The 15,323-nt window shown below is 39.8% G+C and overlaps 1 protein-coding gene across 1 annotated transcript; it reads left to right on the top strand.

The window, feature by feature from the left end:
* Positions 1–10,389: 10,389 nt before the first annotated feature.
* On the top strand, positions 10,390–14,059 carry LOC149843184 (small ribosomal subunit protein eS8-like). Its single transcript, XM_089999637.1, has 5 exons — positions 10,390–10,471; positions 10,579–10,651; positions 10,747–11,077; positions 13,522–13,691; positions 13,773–14,059. Exons 1-5 carry the CDS (start codon positions 10,468–10,470, stop codon positions 13,858–13,860), a joined length of 666 nt encoding a protein of 221 aa, XP_089855763.1. The 5' UTR covers positions 10,390–10,467; the 3' UTR covers positions 13,861–14,059.
* Positions 14,060–15,323: the final 1,264 nt, after the last annotated feature.

Raw genomic sequence — 15,323 nt, 5'->3', positions numbered from 1 at the left:
TCACCTCGCCGGGAGGCCGACAGGCGATGCACGGCCCCTGCCGCGCCTTCCCGCCTCTCCTGTACTTATCGGAGGGCCGACAGGTGGCCTGCGAGGCCCCTGTCGTCCCCTCTTCCCTCTAGAGGTGCGCCGGAGTGTCGGCAGGGGACCAATGGCCCCTGCGACACTCCCTCATCTCTGTGGGTGATAGGGAATCTGACAGAAGGTCGGTTTCCCCCTGTCACCTCCGTCCCGAACTCTCTCTCGCTGGCAGGGGTTAGCCCCCTGCCGCCTCTCGATCTCCGGTAGGCAGGGGCAATGCCCCTGCCGTTTCCTATTTCCCGGCAGGCAGGGCCTCGCCCCTGCCGCCTCGTGGCTTCTGGGAGGGCAGGGAATACCCCCCTGCTGCTCTTGATCCTCGACACACAGGGGGCCGGACACCCCCTGCGGCTCTGTGAATTTGCCAGGCAGGGGTCGAGGCCCCTGCCATTTGTTGGTTCTTCAGGCAAGGGCCAAGGCCCCTGCCGTCCCTTGATTCGTCAGGCAGGGGCTGGGGCCCCTGCTATTTCGCCATTTTCGTAAGGCAGGGGCTGGGGGCCCTGCCATTTCCTATTTTCGTCAGGCAGGGGCTGGGGCCCCTGCCATTCCCCATTTTCGTCAAGCAGGAGCCAAGGCTCTTGCCATTCCCTGTTCATCAGGTAGGGGTCGAGGCCCCTACCATGCGTGACCTTTTTGTGGCAGGGGTAGAGGCCCCTGCCCTTCGCTTCTTTGTCAGGCAGGGGCCGAGGCCCCTGCCATTAGCTATTTTGTCAGGTAGGGGTCGAGGCCCCTGCCATTCGCTACTTTTGTCTGACAGGGGCTGAGGCCCCTGCCATTCACTATTTCGTCAGGCAGGGGTCGAGGGCCCTGCCATTTGTGTTCAGTCTGGAAGGGGCCGAAATCCCCGGTCACCTAATCCTACCCTTGCTCTTGTCGCACTCTTTAAATTAAATTATCATAATTGAATACTCACATTTTTGCAGACATCGTATCGAACCCCGCTTTGGCTCCGCGGCCTGAGCCTCGTATCATCTACACGCGTAGACGCACGCAACTGCACGACATCCCGAGGTAGGGGAAAGTCACACAAAGAGTTTGTATGAACAAAATAAAATAAGACTTCTGAGATAGAATAGTTATTTTACATACCTGCTTATCTTAAGATCTGAAGAAGTATTGGCTGGTCAAAGTTTTAGTCATTTTGATTCTTTTGAAATTGCATGCTTAATGTAAATTCTTTGGGTAGACTCATTCTAGAAAGAATCAAGTAGTTTAAGTGGCATACCTGTTTACCTGTAGAATTACTTAACTCATGATTGTCTGTTCGGCATGCTTATTCTTTTGAAACTGCATACTTAAGGTAGACTTCGTGAATAGACTCATTTCTGGAGAGAAAACCAATGCAATTACTACTATAACCAAACCTTAAGGCAGGTATGGTATAAATTTGACGAGAGGTTATGGAGAACCTTGAAGTAGGAACTCAACACTTTATATAGATGAGTTGATGTTGGCCTCCACACGCCAAATTTCTCAAAAGAGCAATGCATGTCATTTATGAACCAAAACAATCATAAAACATTATGTTGCTTTCTCATCGTAGTTGTACCTCTAGGAAGGTACGATCGTACTTTTGGACAAGTACGTCCCATGTGGGTTACGATGGTTGGAGGACGAGGTTGCAGCAACCTCGATGTGTGCAATTAGCACAATGTTGATATCACATAAATGGTGACTTTTCCCCATCACAGACAAGATGCTCGAGTGGGTCTAATAGACCAGAGCATGTAGTATGGGGCGGCGGTTAAGAAACCCCCGTCGTACCCATTCGATCTTCACGGTTCATCAAGGGAGATGATGGATGGTACAAAAACTCTGATGGACAGGTTGTTAACAACCACCCAACGGGCAAAAGACTCGGCTTCCCTAGTCATCAGATTTAGGGGAATTGGGATTACCATAAATTATCCTAGGTGGTAACTCCCAGGCACTTCTGCAGAAGTTGGATGCATCCATGGGCCACGAATGCCTTTGGGGATTTACTCTCTTGGTCACTGGCCGTCCCCTTAGGAGCAGACTCAGTCAGACATCTGGGTTAATGAAAACACCTGACATAATAAACCCCCGGATAGGTCTCGGTTGTTTCTACGTTTCGCGTCTGTGCGTACCCACAGGCCAGTTAATATCAGAACTTAAAGAATATCTTAATGAATAGTTGTAGATGATTGAGACTTATATTGCTTGAAATGCTTCAACTAACAACTCTTTGCACATATTACGCTTGTTAGAATAGATTACAATTGTATTGATTGCTTAAATATCATAACTGCTTATCTCATGAATGTCCTTTTTTATTTTCATTCTACTTATCTATTCGTGCACCTACTGGTTTGTTATGAAACTGACCCATTTCATGGGCAGGTGAGGAGTAGGACTTCACTGGCGGTCGATGGCGTGGTGCAATATGGATCAAAATTTATCTTCTTTCTGCTGGCGGCTTGGTTCTGGGTCTTTTTGGAGTTTTCTTTAGATTTATTGAACTTTGGAACAAAATGCTCATTTTGTAATAAACTGCAGATTTTTAATCTATTGCCTTATTTCTTCAATTTTTTTAAGTGGTTGTACATGTGAATGATGGTTTTTCAGCTAACGTACCTAGGATTGTTGACTTGTGTTCCTTTCTAAATGTCTTCCGCGGTCGTTTTTAAAAGTTAAAACTTTAAATCTTTGAAAGGTTTTTCAATAGAGTTTTCGAAATCACAAGTCGAAATTTTGGGGCGTTACATTTATTCCTTACTTTTGCCATCATTTTACCTAAGGCTTGGCGACCATGGGTCTTATAGCTTCTCAGTCTAAGAGGGATGCCCTTAGCTATCCAACCTCTGCCTCCAAAGATCATATGACTGGAGCCTGCCACCACGCCATAGGTTTAGTGGTAAGTATTTTTTTTCATTCTAACCTCTGTTCCTGAGGCAATCGTATGACCAAAGCCTGCCACCATGCCATAGATCTAGAGGTAAGTATTGGCTTTCTCCTAGCATATATTTTTCTATTCTAACCTCTACCCCTAATGTTGTCTCATGACTGAAGCCTGCCACCTCGCCATGGACTCAGAGTAGGTGTTAGGCTAAATACAGAATTGACTCTCTTTTTTTCTTTTCTTTTGGTTGACATTTTTTTTTGCTTTTCTTCTTTTTCTTTTTTTTCATATGCATTTTCAATGTTTTTTCCCTATCAAGATAAAAGAAAAAGACTCCTCAGAAGGCTAACCTATAAAGCAGATTTCATCAAAAGTATTCAACACCCAACCTCTTTCTTGGAGAGTTGGTTGCCTAGGTGGGCTTCTATCAGATCCATATTCATATATTGACAATAATCGCGTGCTCATATAATTCATCATTATAAACTCATGGACTAAAATTATTGGATTAAAGTTCCTTATCTTCATTGTATTGCTGCCTTATTTTTTCCTAAGAATTGAATATCTTATATGATAGACTATCGTGTATAGGGATATATTTGCATGAAGGATCATTGTGAAGAGAGCCAAATCTATTTTAAGACAAGATCTCTGACCCTTAATGATCTATCACTGCTATGATTTGCATCATGATAAACTTTTATCCTCTTCTCCCCCGTTCGAAGGAATTTTTACAAGCGGTTTGCAGCATTCAAAAGCAAATAAAATTTTCTATATTATTTAAAAATTTGTACTCTATTCTCAAAACGTACATAGAACTATGATAGTCGAAACAACAGGTCAGTTTGGAGCCCAAGCGAGTCCCAAACTGTCTATGGACCAAATCAACTATACATGCAATAAATGAATGTTTTTGAATCGTGTTTCTAAATAATAATTAAACATGTAAATGCAATTCTAATACTGAATGTATGCAGATGTTATGTGCCCAAAGAGGGCATGAACTAAAAAGGGCATTCTCTGCACTTATTGCATATTGTGATTTGAATGAATGACTTATGCATTACATGTTACTTGATTGTGTATGAATGCATCTAATTATTTGTTATCAATGCCTATTGGTGAATGCATGATTATGTTTATATGTTAAAAATATATTTTGTGGCATGGTAGTTTCACTAGCATTGAATTCTGCATACATGAGCTTGAACGGGAAGCCTGAATTTTATATTAGATTCATCATGTGCATGGATTGACTGATGAAATCAATGAATTAAAAAGATAATCACGAGACACTAAATCTACTGAGCTTACAATGAGAGGGTAAGTGGTACTTTTAGCTTTATGGGCATTGTTTTGAGCACATAAAGTTGCACCTCCACAACCACGAAGATAGGAGAAGCCTCCATATTAGTCGCTGAAACTTATGAGTGAAAGTCTGATGCATCAAGTTGGAGGTGTTGAGAGGTCTTCTGAGTAAGGTGATCCTTCATCCGAGACCGGTGAAAGGTGCTCGGCCAGGATAAAGCCACAAATTGTATGAATACACCTCTTGCATCATGGCCATGATCTAGGTATTGCCTGTGTAGTACCCACAAGGATAAGAAGTGAGAACATAAACTTGTGCATTTAGGTAGACATTGCATGCATCACATAAAAAAATTTAATTAAAGTTAAATTAAGTTACTCATGCATAATGATCTTTTATTCTATAATGGTAAGTGCTTGCATGTTAACCTGTCCATGCATAATATTTAAATTGTCTATGAATGATAATCTTTTGATACATTATAACACTATGCATGTTTGAATTGATAACTGTCTGCATCCTTGTATGAGTTATCGAAATATTATCTTGCATATTGGTTTTTGTTTGCATCTATTGAATAGTACTTCCTATTGGGGACTTGATGAGTCTAACCCCAATATATATTTTATAGGTACTGAATAGAGGACCATTGTGATGGCGAGATGTTGCAGAGGGACCTAAGCCAAATCTTTCTTACTCTTGCAAAATTTTGAATTATGGACATTTATATGTCATATGGACTCTTATCTCTAATTGGAATGAAACTCAATTAATCATATAAATATAAAAATTAAATTTTTTTATGTAGCGAATGGTTTGATTGATCTGTAAGCCACCCAATCTTTTTATCCAAATTTCGTTGTGATTTCTAAAATCATTAAAAAAAACTGTGATTTTTAGGATAAAATTTTGGGGCGTTACACTAGTCCTTCAAAGTTCAAGCTTTAGTGGGGACTATCAGACCTAACAAGAATGCAATGAGACTTTATCTCAGGTCTTTATAACTAGTTACTTAAAAAAGAAAAAGCGACAATGAAATTAACAGAGAGAGAAAAATACCTGTGAAGCCGAGTGTCACTATTTTAGATAGACCTGAGAAGTGTAAAAATCTAAAGTATAGGAATCTCAGATACAGGAATCAACTTGTTAGGAAGATTCTAATTTTTTAAGAAAGAACAAAATATGCTACCTTATATGATCAATCATTAATAGCTGTCATAGGCTACTCACTCTATCACAAATGCACGAGCCTCACTACAAATCATAAAAGCTCATTATATGCATTAAAGAATCTATCCATATGGATCATGAGTCTGAAGAATACCCATAAATCTTTGTTTGGTGACTAAAGTATGCTTGACTCTTCTCACAGGGTCAGGAAGTTTCATGTCCAAACTGATCATTCGAGGAAGGAACTTCCACCCTAAGACCTTACTGGGGCAACCCTACCTTATCAATGCACCCACAAATTCTTGAAAGAAAAATTAATCAAAAGGTATATAAAATTAAAATGGGCCTAAAAGGCATGAAAGGGAGCAACATTTCCCTTGTGTTATCCCTACCTGACGTCCAACTTTTTTTTTTTAAACAAGTGTTTTTCAAACCAGCCCAGCCTTGCTCGATGAAACCACAGACGGTCTCGAAAATCTGGTTCACTTTCTGACACTAGCATCGATCTCACTCAGCAAGATCACCAAATGGTCTTAGCAATCCAACTATCTTTTGACTAATCTGACATTGCTCAGTGACACCCATAACGCTCTCAATAGTCCAACCCCTCCTTTCGGATGTTAGCATTGACTTCGTTCGGTGAGACCAATCACGGTCTTTACAATCCAATTCTCTTTCGAATAATAGCCTGACCTCGTTTGGCAGGACTGAGTTCAGTCACGATGACCTAGTGTTCCAAGCCTTGAGTGTCTACTTCTTTATCATAAACCGAATCATATTCATTAATGACAAAGAGGGGTATCTGTAGATACCAAAGTTTTCATGATGCCAAAACACTAACATCTTTGGAAGATAAATGTTTGTAGGTACCAAATTGGACACCCTCTCACTGGACGGCATAACAAGCACTATCGTCCATTACTGGATGAGAGAACCAAGAACATTGTCTGTTGCTAGATGATAGAACAAGAAGTGTCGTCCACTAGGGGACGACATAATCAGTCTGTCGTCCGTTGTATCGAACATATGTGGATACACCCAAGCATATCCCTATCTGATTCCAACTGCCTGGTATGTCATCCATAGCGGAAGGACTCTTCATTAGATGAGTTTCTCTATTGGAAAAACTCTTTTGAATGAGTGTGTTGAACTCTATAAATAGGGACTCACCCCTATAACCTGGAATATCTAGAAATTATCTAAAAAAATTAAAAATTATCTAGAAACCCTATACCCTGAAGCATCTAGAAATCCCATAACAACGTGTTGACCCTGCGAGAACACACATATTCAATCTTGTCAATACACTATCTAGAAGCCATTGAAGAACACACAAGTCTAAAAAAGGCATTTTTTATAGATACTTAATCTATTTATTTCAATCTTATTTAATCTTTGGATTAGGTGTTTATACACGTTTTATCTTTGATTTGCATATCGGAATCCACAACAACGTGATTCGAGCTACGAAGATTGAGAAAACATGCCCCATCTTTACCTTTTCGTAGGACGAAGGATGGTTGGAGCTTACAACGACGTCCCTATAATTTTAAAGATGATTTTAACAAATCCAAGTAAGTCTCATCCTCCCAACATTTAAATTTATTCGTCAACATTATCCAAAAAGCGCAAACACATGTAAAATAAGCTCAACAAGTTGAATATGAACAAGAGGTAATTGGCTTGGCTCGACTTTTATAAGCTTGTTAAGCCATAAGAAATATATCTTACATGTATTTTTTAAATTTTATTTCTTTCGACAACAAAACAATACAATTTTTTTATAAAAAGCCAATTTGAAATCAGCTCATTTAACTTGGACTAGTTACGAGCCCAAACTCTAATAAACTCGCCACAAAAATGAGCCAAACTTGAACACTTCAAGCCCATCCGGTTCAGATCATTTACCAGCCCTACCTACTTCTCTCGAAGTACAAATATCGGCATTTCTTTTAAAAATATGAAAAATATGGCATCTTCTCAGTCAATTAAAACGTTAAATTTTATCACAAATTATCTTTTTTTTTTTGCTTTCGTTGTAACTAGAGGTGTCAACTGGTCGGAATTGGTTTGGACCCAGGTGAAACCACACTTGAACCAAATTTTTTGATATAGTATTAGTTCCGGACCCAGGTCTAATCGGGTCAACTATAAGAGAAATCATACCGAGTCCCGATAAGAACTACATGAACCAAACCCAAACCATACCTGATAAAATAACATTTTTTTTCATTTTTACATTGAAAAATTGTGGGTTTTAATTGGAACTCGGTCGGGCCTAGGTCTGTTGTAAAATTTCACAAGCTATACCAGGCTTCATGTATTAATCGGACCTTCGGGTCTGGACCCAGGTCTTAATCTGGTCTTCTTACTTATCACAATACCCGAACCCTATAGTGTTTGGTATGGGTCGGGTATGAGTAAACCAGACCCATTGTGACACCCCTAGTAACCATTCATTTTTTTTAATTAGCTCTTATTTTGATATTTTGTGATAAAAATTGAAGGAAAAAATGTCTAACGAGAAAAAATTGGCGTTATTTTCCTGTTTTAAAAGTGTCACTGGGATTATGCTTACTTGCAGGGTCCAGGTTGTATATGCTTGGGATTCAGACCCGGGTAACTGGCAACGAGGACAATTTTATAATTCTACATATAAAACAAAAAGGCCCATTTTAGGGTTTTAAGAAACCCCAATCCCTAGCCTCTCTCCCTCTCGTCACACCATTCACTGTACCCGATAAAATAACATCTTTTATCATTTTACATGAACCAGACCTGGACCGTACCCGATAAAATTACATTCTTTTTTATCATTTTTACATTAAAAATTTGTGGGTCTTAATCGAAACTCAAGTCGGGCCTAGGTCTGGTATAAAATTTCACAAGCTATACCCGTGTTCATGTATTAAATGAGACCTTCGGGTCTGGACCTAGGTCTTAATATTGTCTTCTTATTTATCACAATATCCGAACCCTATAGGGTTTGGTACGGGTCGGGTCTTAGTAAACTAGACACATTGTGACACCCATTGTTGTAACCGTTCATTTTTTTAATTAGTTCTTATTTTGATATTTTGTGATAAAAATTGAGGGGAAAAAACATCTGACGAGACAAATCTGGCGTTACTTTCTCATTTTAAACATGTCACTGAGATTATGCTGACTTGTGGGTCTAGGTCATTTCTGCTTGGGATCCAGACCCAGGTAACTGGCAGGAAGGATAATTTTATAATTTTGCATAAAAAAAGGCCCATTTTAGGGTTTTAAGAAACCCCAAATCCCTAGCCTCTCTCCCTCTCTTCACACCATTCACCGTACCTGATAAAATAACATTTTTTATCATTTTACCTGAACCAGATTCGGACTATACCTGATAAAATAACATTTTTTAATCATTTTTATATTAAAAATTTATAGGTCTTAATCGAAACTCGGGTCGGGCCTGGGTTTGGTATAAAATTTCACAAGCTATACTCGGGTTCATGTATTAATCAAACCTTCGGGTCCAAACCCAGGTCTTAATCTTGTCTTCTTATTTATCACAATACCTGAACCCTATAGTGGTATATGTCGGTTCTGAGTAAACCAAACCCGTTGTGACACCCCTAGTTGTAACCATTCATTTTTTTAATTAGTTCTTATTTTGATATTTTGTGATAAAAATTGAGGGAAAAAATGTCTAACAAGAAAAATCTGGCGTTACTTTCCTGTTTTAAAAGTGTCATTGGGATTATGCTGACTTGCAGGTCCAGGTCATATCTGCTTGGGATCCAAACCCGCGTAACTGGCAGCGAGGACAATTTTATAATTTTGCATACAAAACAAAAAGGCCCATTTTAGGATTTTAAGAAACCCCCAATCCCTAGCCTCTCTCCCTCTCTTCACACCACTCACCATACCCGATAAAATAACATTTTTAATCATTTTATATGAACAAAAATTGGACTGTACTTGATAAAATACCATTTTTTTATCATTTTTACATTGAAAATTTGTGTGTCTTAATCGAAACTTGGGTCGGGTATAAGATTTCACAAGCTATACTTGGGTTCATGTATTAATCGGACCTTTGGGTTCGAACTCAGGGTCTTAATCTGGTCTTCTTATTTATCACAATACCTGAACCCATTCATTTTTTTTAATTAGTTCTTATTCTGATATTTTGTGATAAAAATTGAGAAAAAAAACATCTAATGAGAAAAACAAGTGTTACTTTATCGTTTTGAATGTGTCACTGGGATTATGCCGACTTGTAGGTCCAGGTCGTATCTGTTTCGGATCTCGACCCGAGTAACTAGTAGTGAGGATAATTTTGTAATTTTGCATACAAAACAAAAAACCCCATTTTAGGGTTTTAAGAAACCCCTAATCGTTAGCCTCTCTCCCTCTCTTCACACCATTCATGTACTCGATAAAATAACATTTTTTTATCATTTTACATGAACTAGACCTGAACGGTACCCTATAAAATAACAATTTTTTTTATCATTTTTACATTGAAAATTTATGGGTCTTAATTGAAACTTGGGTCTTGTATAAAATCTCACAAGCTATACTTGGGTTCATGTATTAATGGAACCATTGGGTCCATACCTGGGTCTTAATTTGGTCTTCTTATTTATCACCGTACCCAAACCCTATAAGGTTTGATACGGGTCGGGTTTGATTAAACCAGACCCGTTGTGACACTCCTAGTTGTAATCTTTCATTTTTTTAAATTAGTTCTTGTTCCGATATTGTGTGATAAAAATTGAGGAAAAGAAAAAAACATCTCACGAGAAAAATCTGACCTTACTTTCCCGTTTTAAACGTGTCACTGGGATTATGCCGACTTGTGTCACTTGTGAGTCTAGGTCGTATCTGCTTGGGATCCAGACCCGAGTAACTGGTAGCCAGGACAATTTTGTAATTTTGTATACAAAACAAAACTCGCAATTTTAGGGTTTTAAGAAACCCCAGTCCCTAGCCTCTCTCCCTCTCTTCACACCATTCACTGTAGAGGAGTAGCAGAATCAGAGCTCCTGAGGACGTCGTCCTCTTTGCCAAGATGGGTAAGCATCCCTAAAACCTATCCCTAATCTCCATATCTTGCAGAATCCTCTCTCTCTTCGTCGTATGATCGATCTCCTCTTCGATCATGGCCGTTCGTGTTCTGCAGGTATCTCTCGGGACTCTATGCACAAGAGGCGCGCCACCGGTGGGAAGAAGAAGGCGTGGAGGAAGAAGAGAAAGTGAGCGAATTCCTCTTGTTTCGATTCCGGTGGATCTCGTTTTTTAGGGTTCTCTGATGCGAAACCGTGAGGGGTTCGATTTTTTTTTTGTGCAGGTACGAGCTTGGGCGGCAGCCGGCGATGACGAAGCTGTCGAGCAACAAGACGGTGCGGAGGGTTAGGGTTCGAGGTGGGAACGTGAAGTGGAGGGCGCTCAGGCTCGACTCTGGCAACTACTCGTGGGGTAGCGAGTCCGTCACCCGCAAGACTCGTATCCTCGACGTCGTCTACAACGCGTCGAACAACGAGCTCGTGCGCACGCAGACGCTGGTGAAGAGCGCCATCGTCCAGGTCGACGCGGCGCCCTTCAAACTCTGGTACAACCAGCACTACGGTGTCGACGTCGGCCGCAAGAAGAAGGCTGCGGGCACCAAGAAGGAGGGAGAGGTGATCCTTTCGTTTCCTTTTTCTTCTCACCTCTCTTGCGGTTGAGGCTTTCTTTTCTTGTTATTTTATCTCATAGTCTTTTTATGTTCATTTGTATTGTTTTGAAGTTTGAAGAATGGATGTTTGTTTTTTCATGGAGGTTCTGTATACTGTGGAAGGCTTTGATGTTCTTATGCTTCTAATTTGATGGATCGAGTGCTAATGACAATGGGAGTTATGTGTGTTGTTTTGATCTGCAATTGACAAACAATCAGCGTTTCCGAAGATAGAAATGTTCTATCTTTTAGGGGGGGGTCCGTTATAATGTGCTCATTTTCGTGTTTGAAATACCTGTTATATCAAATTTAGTCTTGTTTTTTTCCTCCGTGTTTTTAGCGGACAATTGATTTGAGTTATTGGGTGCATCTGGGATTAAAAAGTTGTCCTTGTTTTGGCAATCTAATTGAAGAGAGATGTGAACTTACATTTTGTTTGGATCATTCTTTATCTTGTTTGTAAGTTGCTCTGATTCCAATGTGCTACGAGAAGTTTCTTCAAACTCTGGTTCACTCGATGCTGCTGCTATTATGCTCTTAGAGGTTGTTCCATAAGAATGTATTGCAAAGTATCATTAGCCTTTCGGAAGCATATCAAGTATGTTATGTTAAATCATAGCAAATTTTCAGCATGATTTTACTACGGAGTTTTTTTTCACATAGTTCTTTTTCTAGGGAAAATCTCCGGAAAATCTTGGATACCTTAAAAAGTTGTAGAAATATAAAGAAAAATTAAAAAGGGCAAGACATAGTAGGTTTGGCAGTATTTTATTTATGAACGTATAAACAAACATTCAAAGAAGCTTTTTGAAAATAAAACAAACAGAAAAAGGAAAATATACATTAAAATATATAAAATAACGATTTTTTATTATCATGATGTTACTGCAATATTATATCGGCAATATCGAGGCATTTATGTTATAACCAGTATTTTGAAAAGTATCGTGATATTTTGCTCTTAGTAGCGAATGAAGTTATTTTCTCTTTGATATCACGGTATTTTCAAAATATTGGCAATACTTGTGGCTGTGAGTCAATATTTATGATTTGCTAGGAAGCTTGATGGCGAAGGTGGTGGTTTATAGTCGTCAGATAACTAAAAAATCAACTTTATGTTCCTAGTTTTGGCTTCCATGTTTGTTGCATTACACATTTTTGAACTTGCAAATGGCTGGGGATAATCTCTTTCCCTAAATCATCACAGCATGCCTTCATTGTCTTTAGATTTAGGAAAATCCTCTTAGAATGCTCTTGTGCACACACATTTGGTAGAGGCCACATGAAAGTGATTTGTTTCCCAATGACGGTTAAAAAGTTGTTGAAAAAAAGGAAATTGTGATGGATTTAAAAAAAAGTTGCATAAACAACCCCTGTTTTTAATGATTATAGTTATCCGAATATAAAATTTGCCATACATTTTATGTGATTCTAGAAATGGTTACATTCAAAAGAGGTGTATTTGAAAACCTGATTTTTTTTCTTGTAATTTCATTTTTTTTAATGTTGAGCAGTTTATAAACTTTATATATATAATTCATTCATTGATCAATTTAAAAACCATATAATACATTCTCAATATCTAAGATGACCTAGGTACTCACACACTGAGTAAAAATTCAAACTCAAATTTCCTGTTGCTTAATGTTTTATCTAGATGTACAAATTTGAGAAATTATTGCGGAATACAACATCCATCAGGGCATCATGCTTTCTATGTATGAATAGTGATTATGCTTTACAGAGTGCATAAAAGTTGCAGCTACTAGTGATGCGGATCCTGTACTTGATCATAATGAGTGTCTGAAACCATCTAACTATCTGATAGCTGTATGTGTGAAAACCATAAAAGGATCTTGAGCTACACAGATTGTAATGTGTACACATGGGCAGCGACTAGCTTTTGATTGTAGGGGCACATGCGGAGAGCGTGTAATCTACACAGCTCTTATTCTTAATTATACAATTGCTGGATGTTGTTTGTGTCACTTGGTTCCATAACATCCTTTTATTTAGGATGCATTTGCGTACTCTGAAATCCTGGAGACACTTGGTTCCAGTTTTCAATTGTTAGATTATGAAATGCTTTAAAGTTTGAAATCCATCTTCTGATGCTGCCTTTTGAGGAAACTTTTTCAGTGTGCAAGAATGGTCAATCCGTTGTGCTATGCACTGAACAGTCATTGTTAGGTGAAACTTATCAGTTTGGGTGTATGTTTTTTCCTCTAAAATTAAAATGTTATAACAATTTGATACATCAAAAGCTGTGCCGACTCGGTATCCTTGTGCGAACATTTCACTGGCACACGTTTCTTTCACGGACAACAGTTCTAAGCCATTAATTTTCTGATTCTGTCAGCCTTTATGCTACTTATCATATGTTTTATATTTGCATTCCAATATGTGCAGGATGCTGAAGGTGCCCCACAGGAAACTAAGAAAAGCAACCATCTTACCAGAAAGCTTGCAAAGCGCACAGAGGGCCATAAACTCGATCCTCATATTGAAGAACAGTTCAGTGGGGGTAGATTGTTGGCTTGCATCTCATCTCGTCCTGGTCAATGTGGACGAGCTGATGGGTAAGTGATTTTCCTGTACATAGAGATACATATATCTAATCACTTCCCATGTTATTTATTGGCCTGAGTTTCTAATGACAGCTACATACTTGAGGGCAAGGAGCTAGAGTTTTACATGAAAAAGATTCAGAGGAAGAAGGGCAAGGGTGGAGCTGGTGCTGCTGCTTGAGCAACTCCCGAGTTTTGTCAGCTTTTTAGGTTTTCCTCTCCGTTACCTCAGGTTAGTGATGTTTACTGTTTTGGGGATGGTAATTTTAACATTCTCCTGATACAAACTTTAAATGTTTTTGAGGGATCAGAACATTTTTCTTGCTGTGGACATGGGTTCTATCTTGTCTTAAATTCATTTACTGTCAATTGTCTTACATTCATTTCTTTGCTGTGGACATAGGTTCTGTCTTATTTTAAATTCATTTACCATCAATTTACTTGTGCTTTCTATGTTTCTCCTTTTTGTTTTTGTTCCTTTTTAATATATCTACACACGTGTGTGCAATGACTAGGGGTGGACATCCGGATGGCCCGACAAGACTTGTGCCTGCTGAAAGCCCAATCTGACTCTTGTCGGGCTCGAGCTGGGCTCAAGTCTTATCAGCCTGGGATGGACGACATGGCTGCTGCTTATGGAGGTACGACAGGCGCCAACCTTCAGAACCCTTACTGTATCTTACCTAGGTCACCACCATCTTCACCACACACCCCAATACCTCCAGCAATCACTGCCACCACTGCCTATCGTCCACCCACCCCTCTTACCCCATCCTCTCTCCCTCTCAAATGGAGAGAGAGAGAGAGAGAGCAGCCAGTCCAATGCTGTGGCCGGTGATGTCTGGGTGTTTGGCCGGCAGTGTAGCGCCTGTGAGGCCGTGATGCAGGGAAGAGCTCGGTGGTGGCACTGCAAACAGGGGAAGTCAGGCGATGATGGGTTAAGGTTACGTTGGGGTCAATTGGGGCTTAGGGGGTACATTTTAAAACTGGACTGGGGTATAATGTCCTGACTTGTGCCTATCTTGATACCAGAGCCCGACCTGATAAGTTACCAGGTTGATTTTTATTGGGCTTGCTTTTGATATTGTGGCCTGAGCCCGACCTATATAGTGGCTGGGTACCCAAAACACTGTGATGTCCACTCCTGCAAACTACTAGGTAGGCCAGCCTCGGAGAAGCATGATGCGTTAATGCCCACCCTGAGCTACTTCCGCTCAATGTTTAACTGTGCTTTGTTATGACCTCGTTGTTGTGTATAGGGATGCACATGAGCTCTCCGAAAGGGGCTCGGCCCTAGCCTGAAGCACTATTGTTCAGGCTTGGCTCATGCTGAGTTTTGAGCCGAGCCGATCTCGGCTTGTTTAGCTCGCCCTGAGCGAAATGGGCCAAGCTGGCCTGGGCTTAGGCATTCAGATGGGTGGTGACAGATCAGATCCTGAGCATATTTACATTGTATGCACAACCGTTTAGATTTCATCTCATCTTTTAACTCGGTGTCATCCTGAATCTTAAATCTAGCACCATGGTTTGTAATTTTACCAGTTGTGTTTGGGGTTTCCCAAAAAATCTGATTACCTTTGTTTTGACAAGAACATCTCTTAGAAGACATTTACACTCAAGATTAAATAAATTCATCATAAGGAA

The sequence above is a fragment of the Nuphar pumila genome, chromosome 3 (assembly GCF_984573655.1).
Source record: "Nuphar pumila chromosome 3, dmNupPumi1.hap1.1, whole genome shotgun sequence".
Taxonomy (NCBI): domain Eukaryota; kingdom Viridiplantae; phylum Streptophyta; class Magnoliopsida; order Nymphaeales; family Nymphaeaceae; genus Nuphar; species Nuphar pumila.
This window is presented reverse-complemented; position numbering and strand designations above follow the sequence as displayed.

Coding starts and splice junctions, on each gene's coding strand:
- LOC149843184 (XM_089999637.1), top strand. Junction 10,652..10,746: donor GCGTGGAGGAAGAAGAGAAA/GTGAGCGAATTC, acceptor TTTTTTGTGCAG/GTACGAGCTTGGGCGGCAGC. Junction 11,078..13,521: donor GCACCAAGAAGGAGGGAGAG/GTGATCCTTTCG, acceptor CAATATGTGCAG/GATGCTGAAGGTGCCCCACA.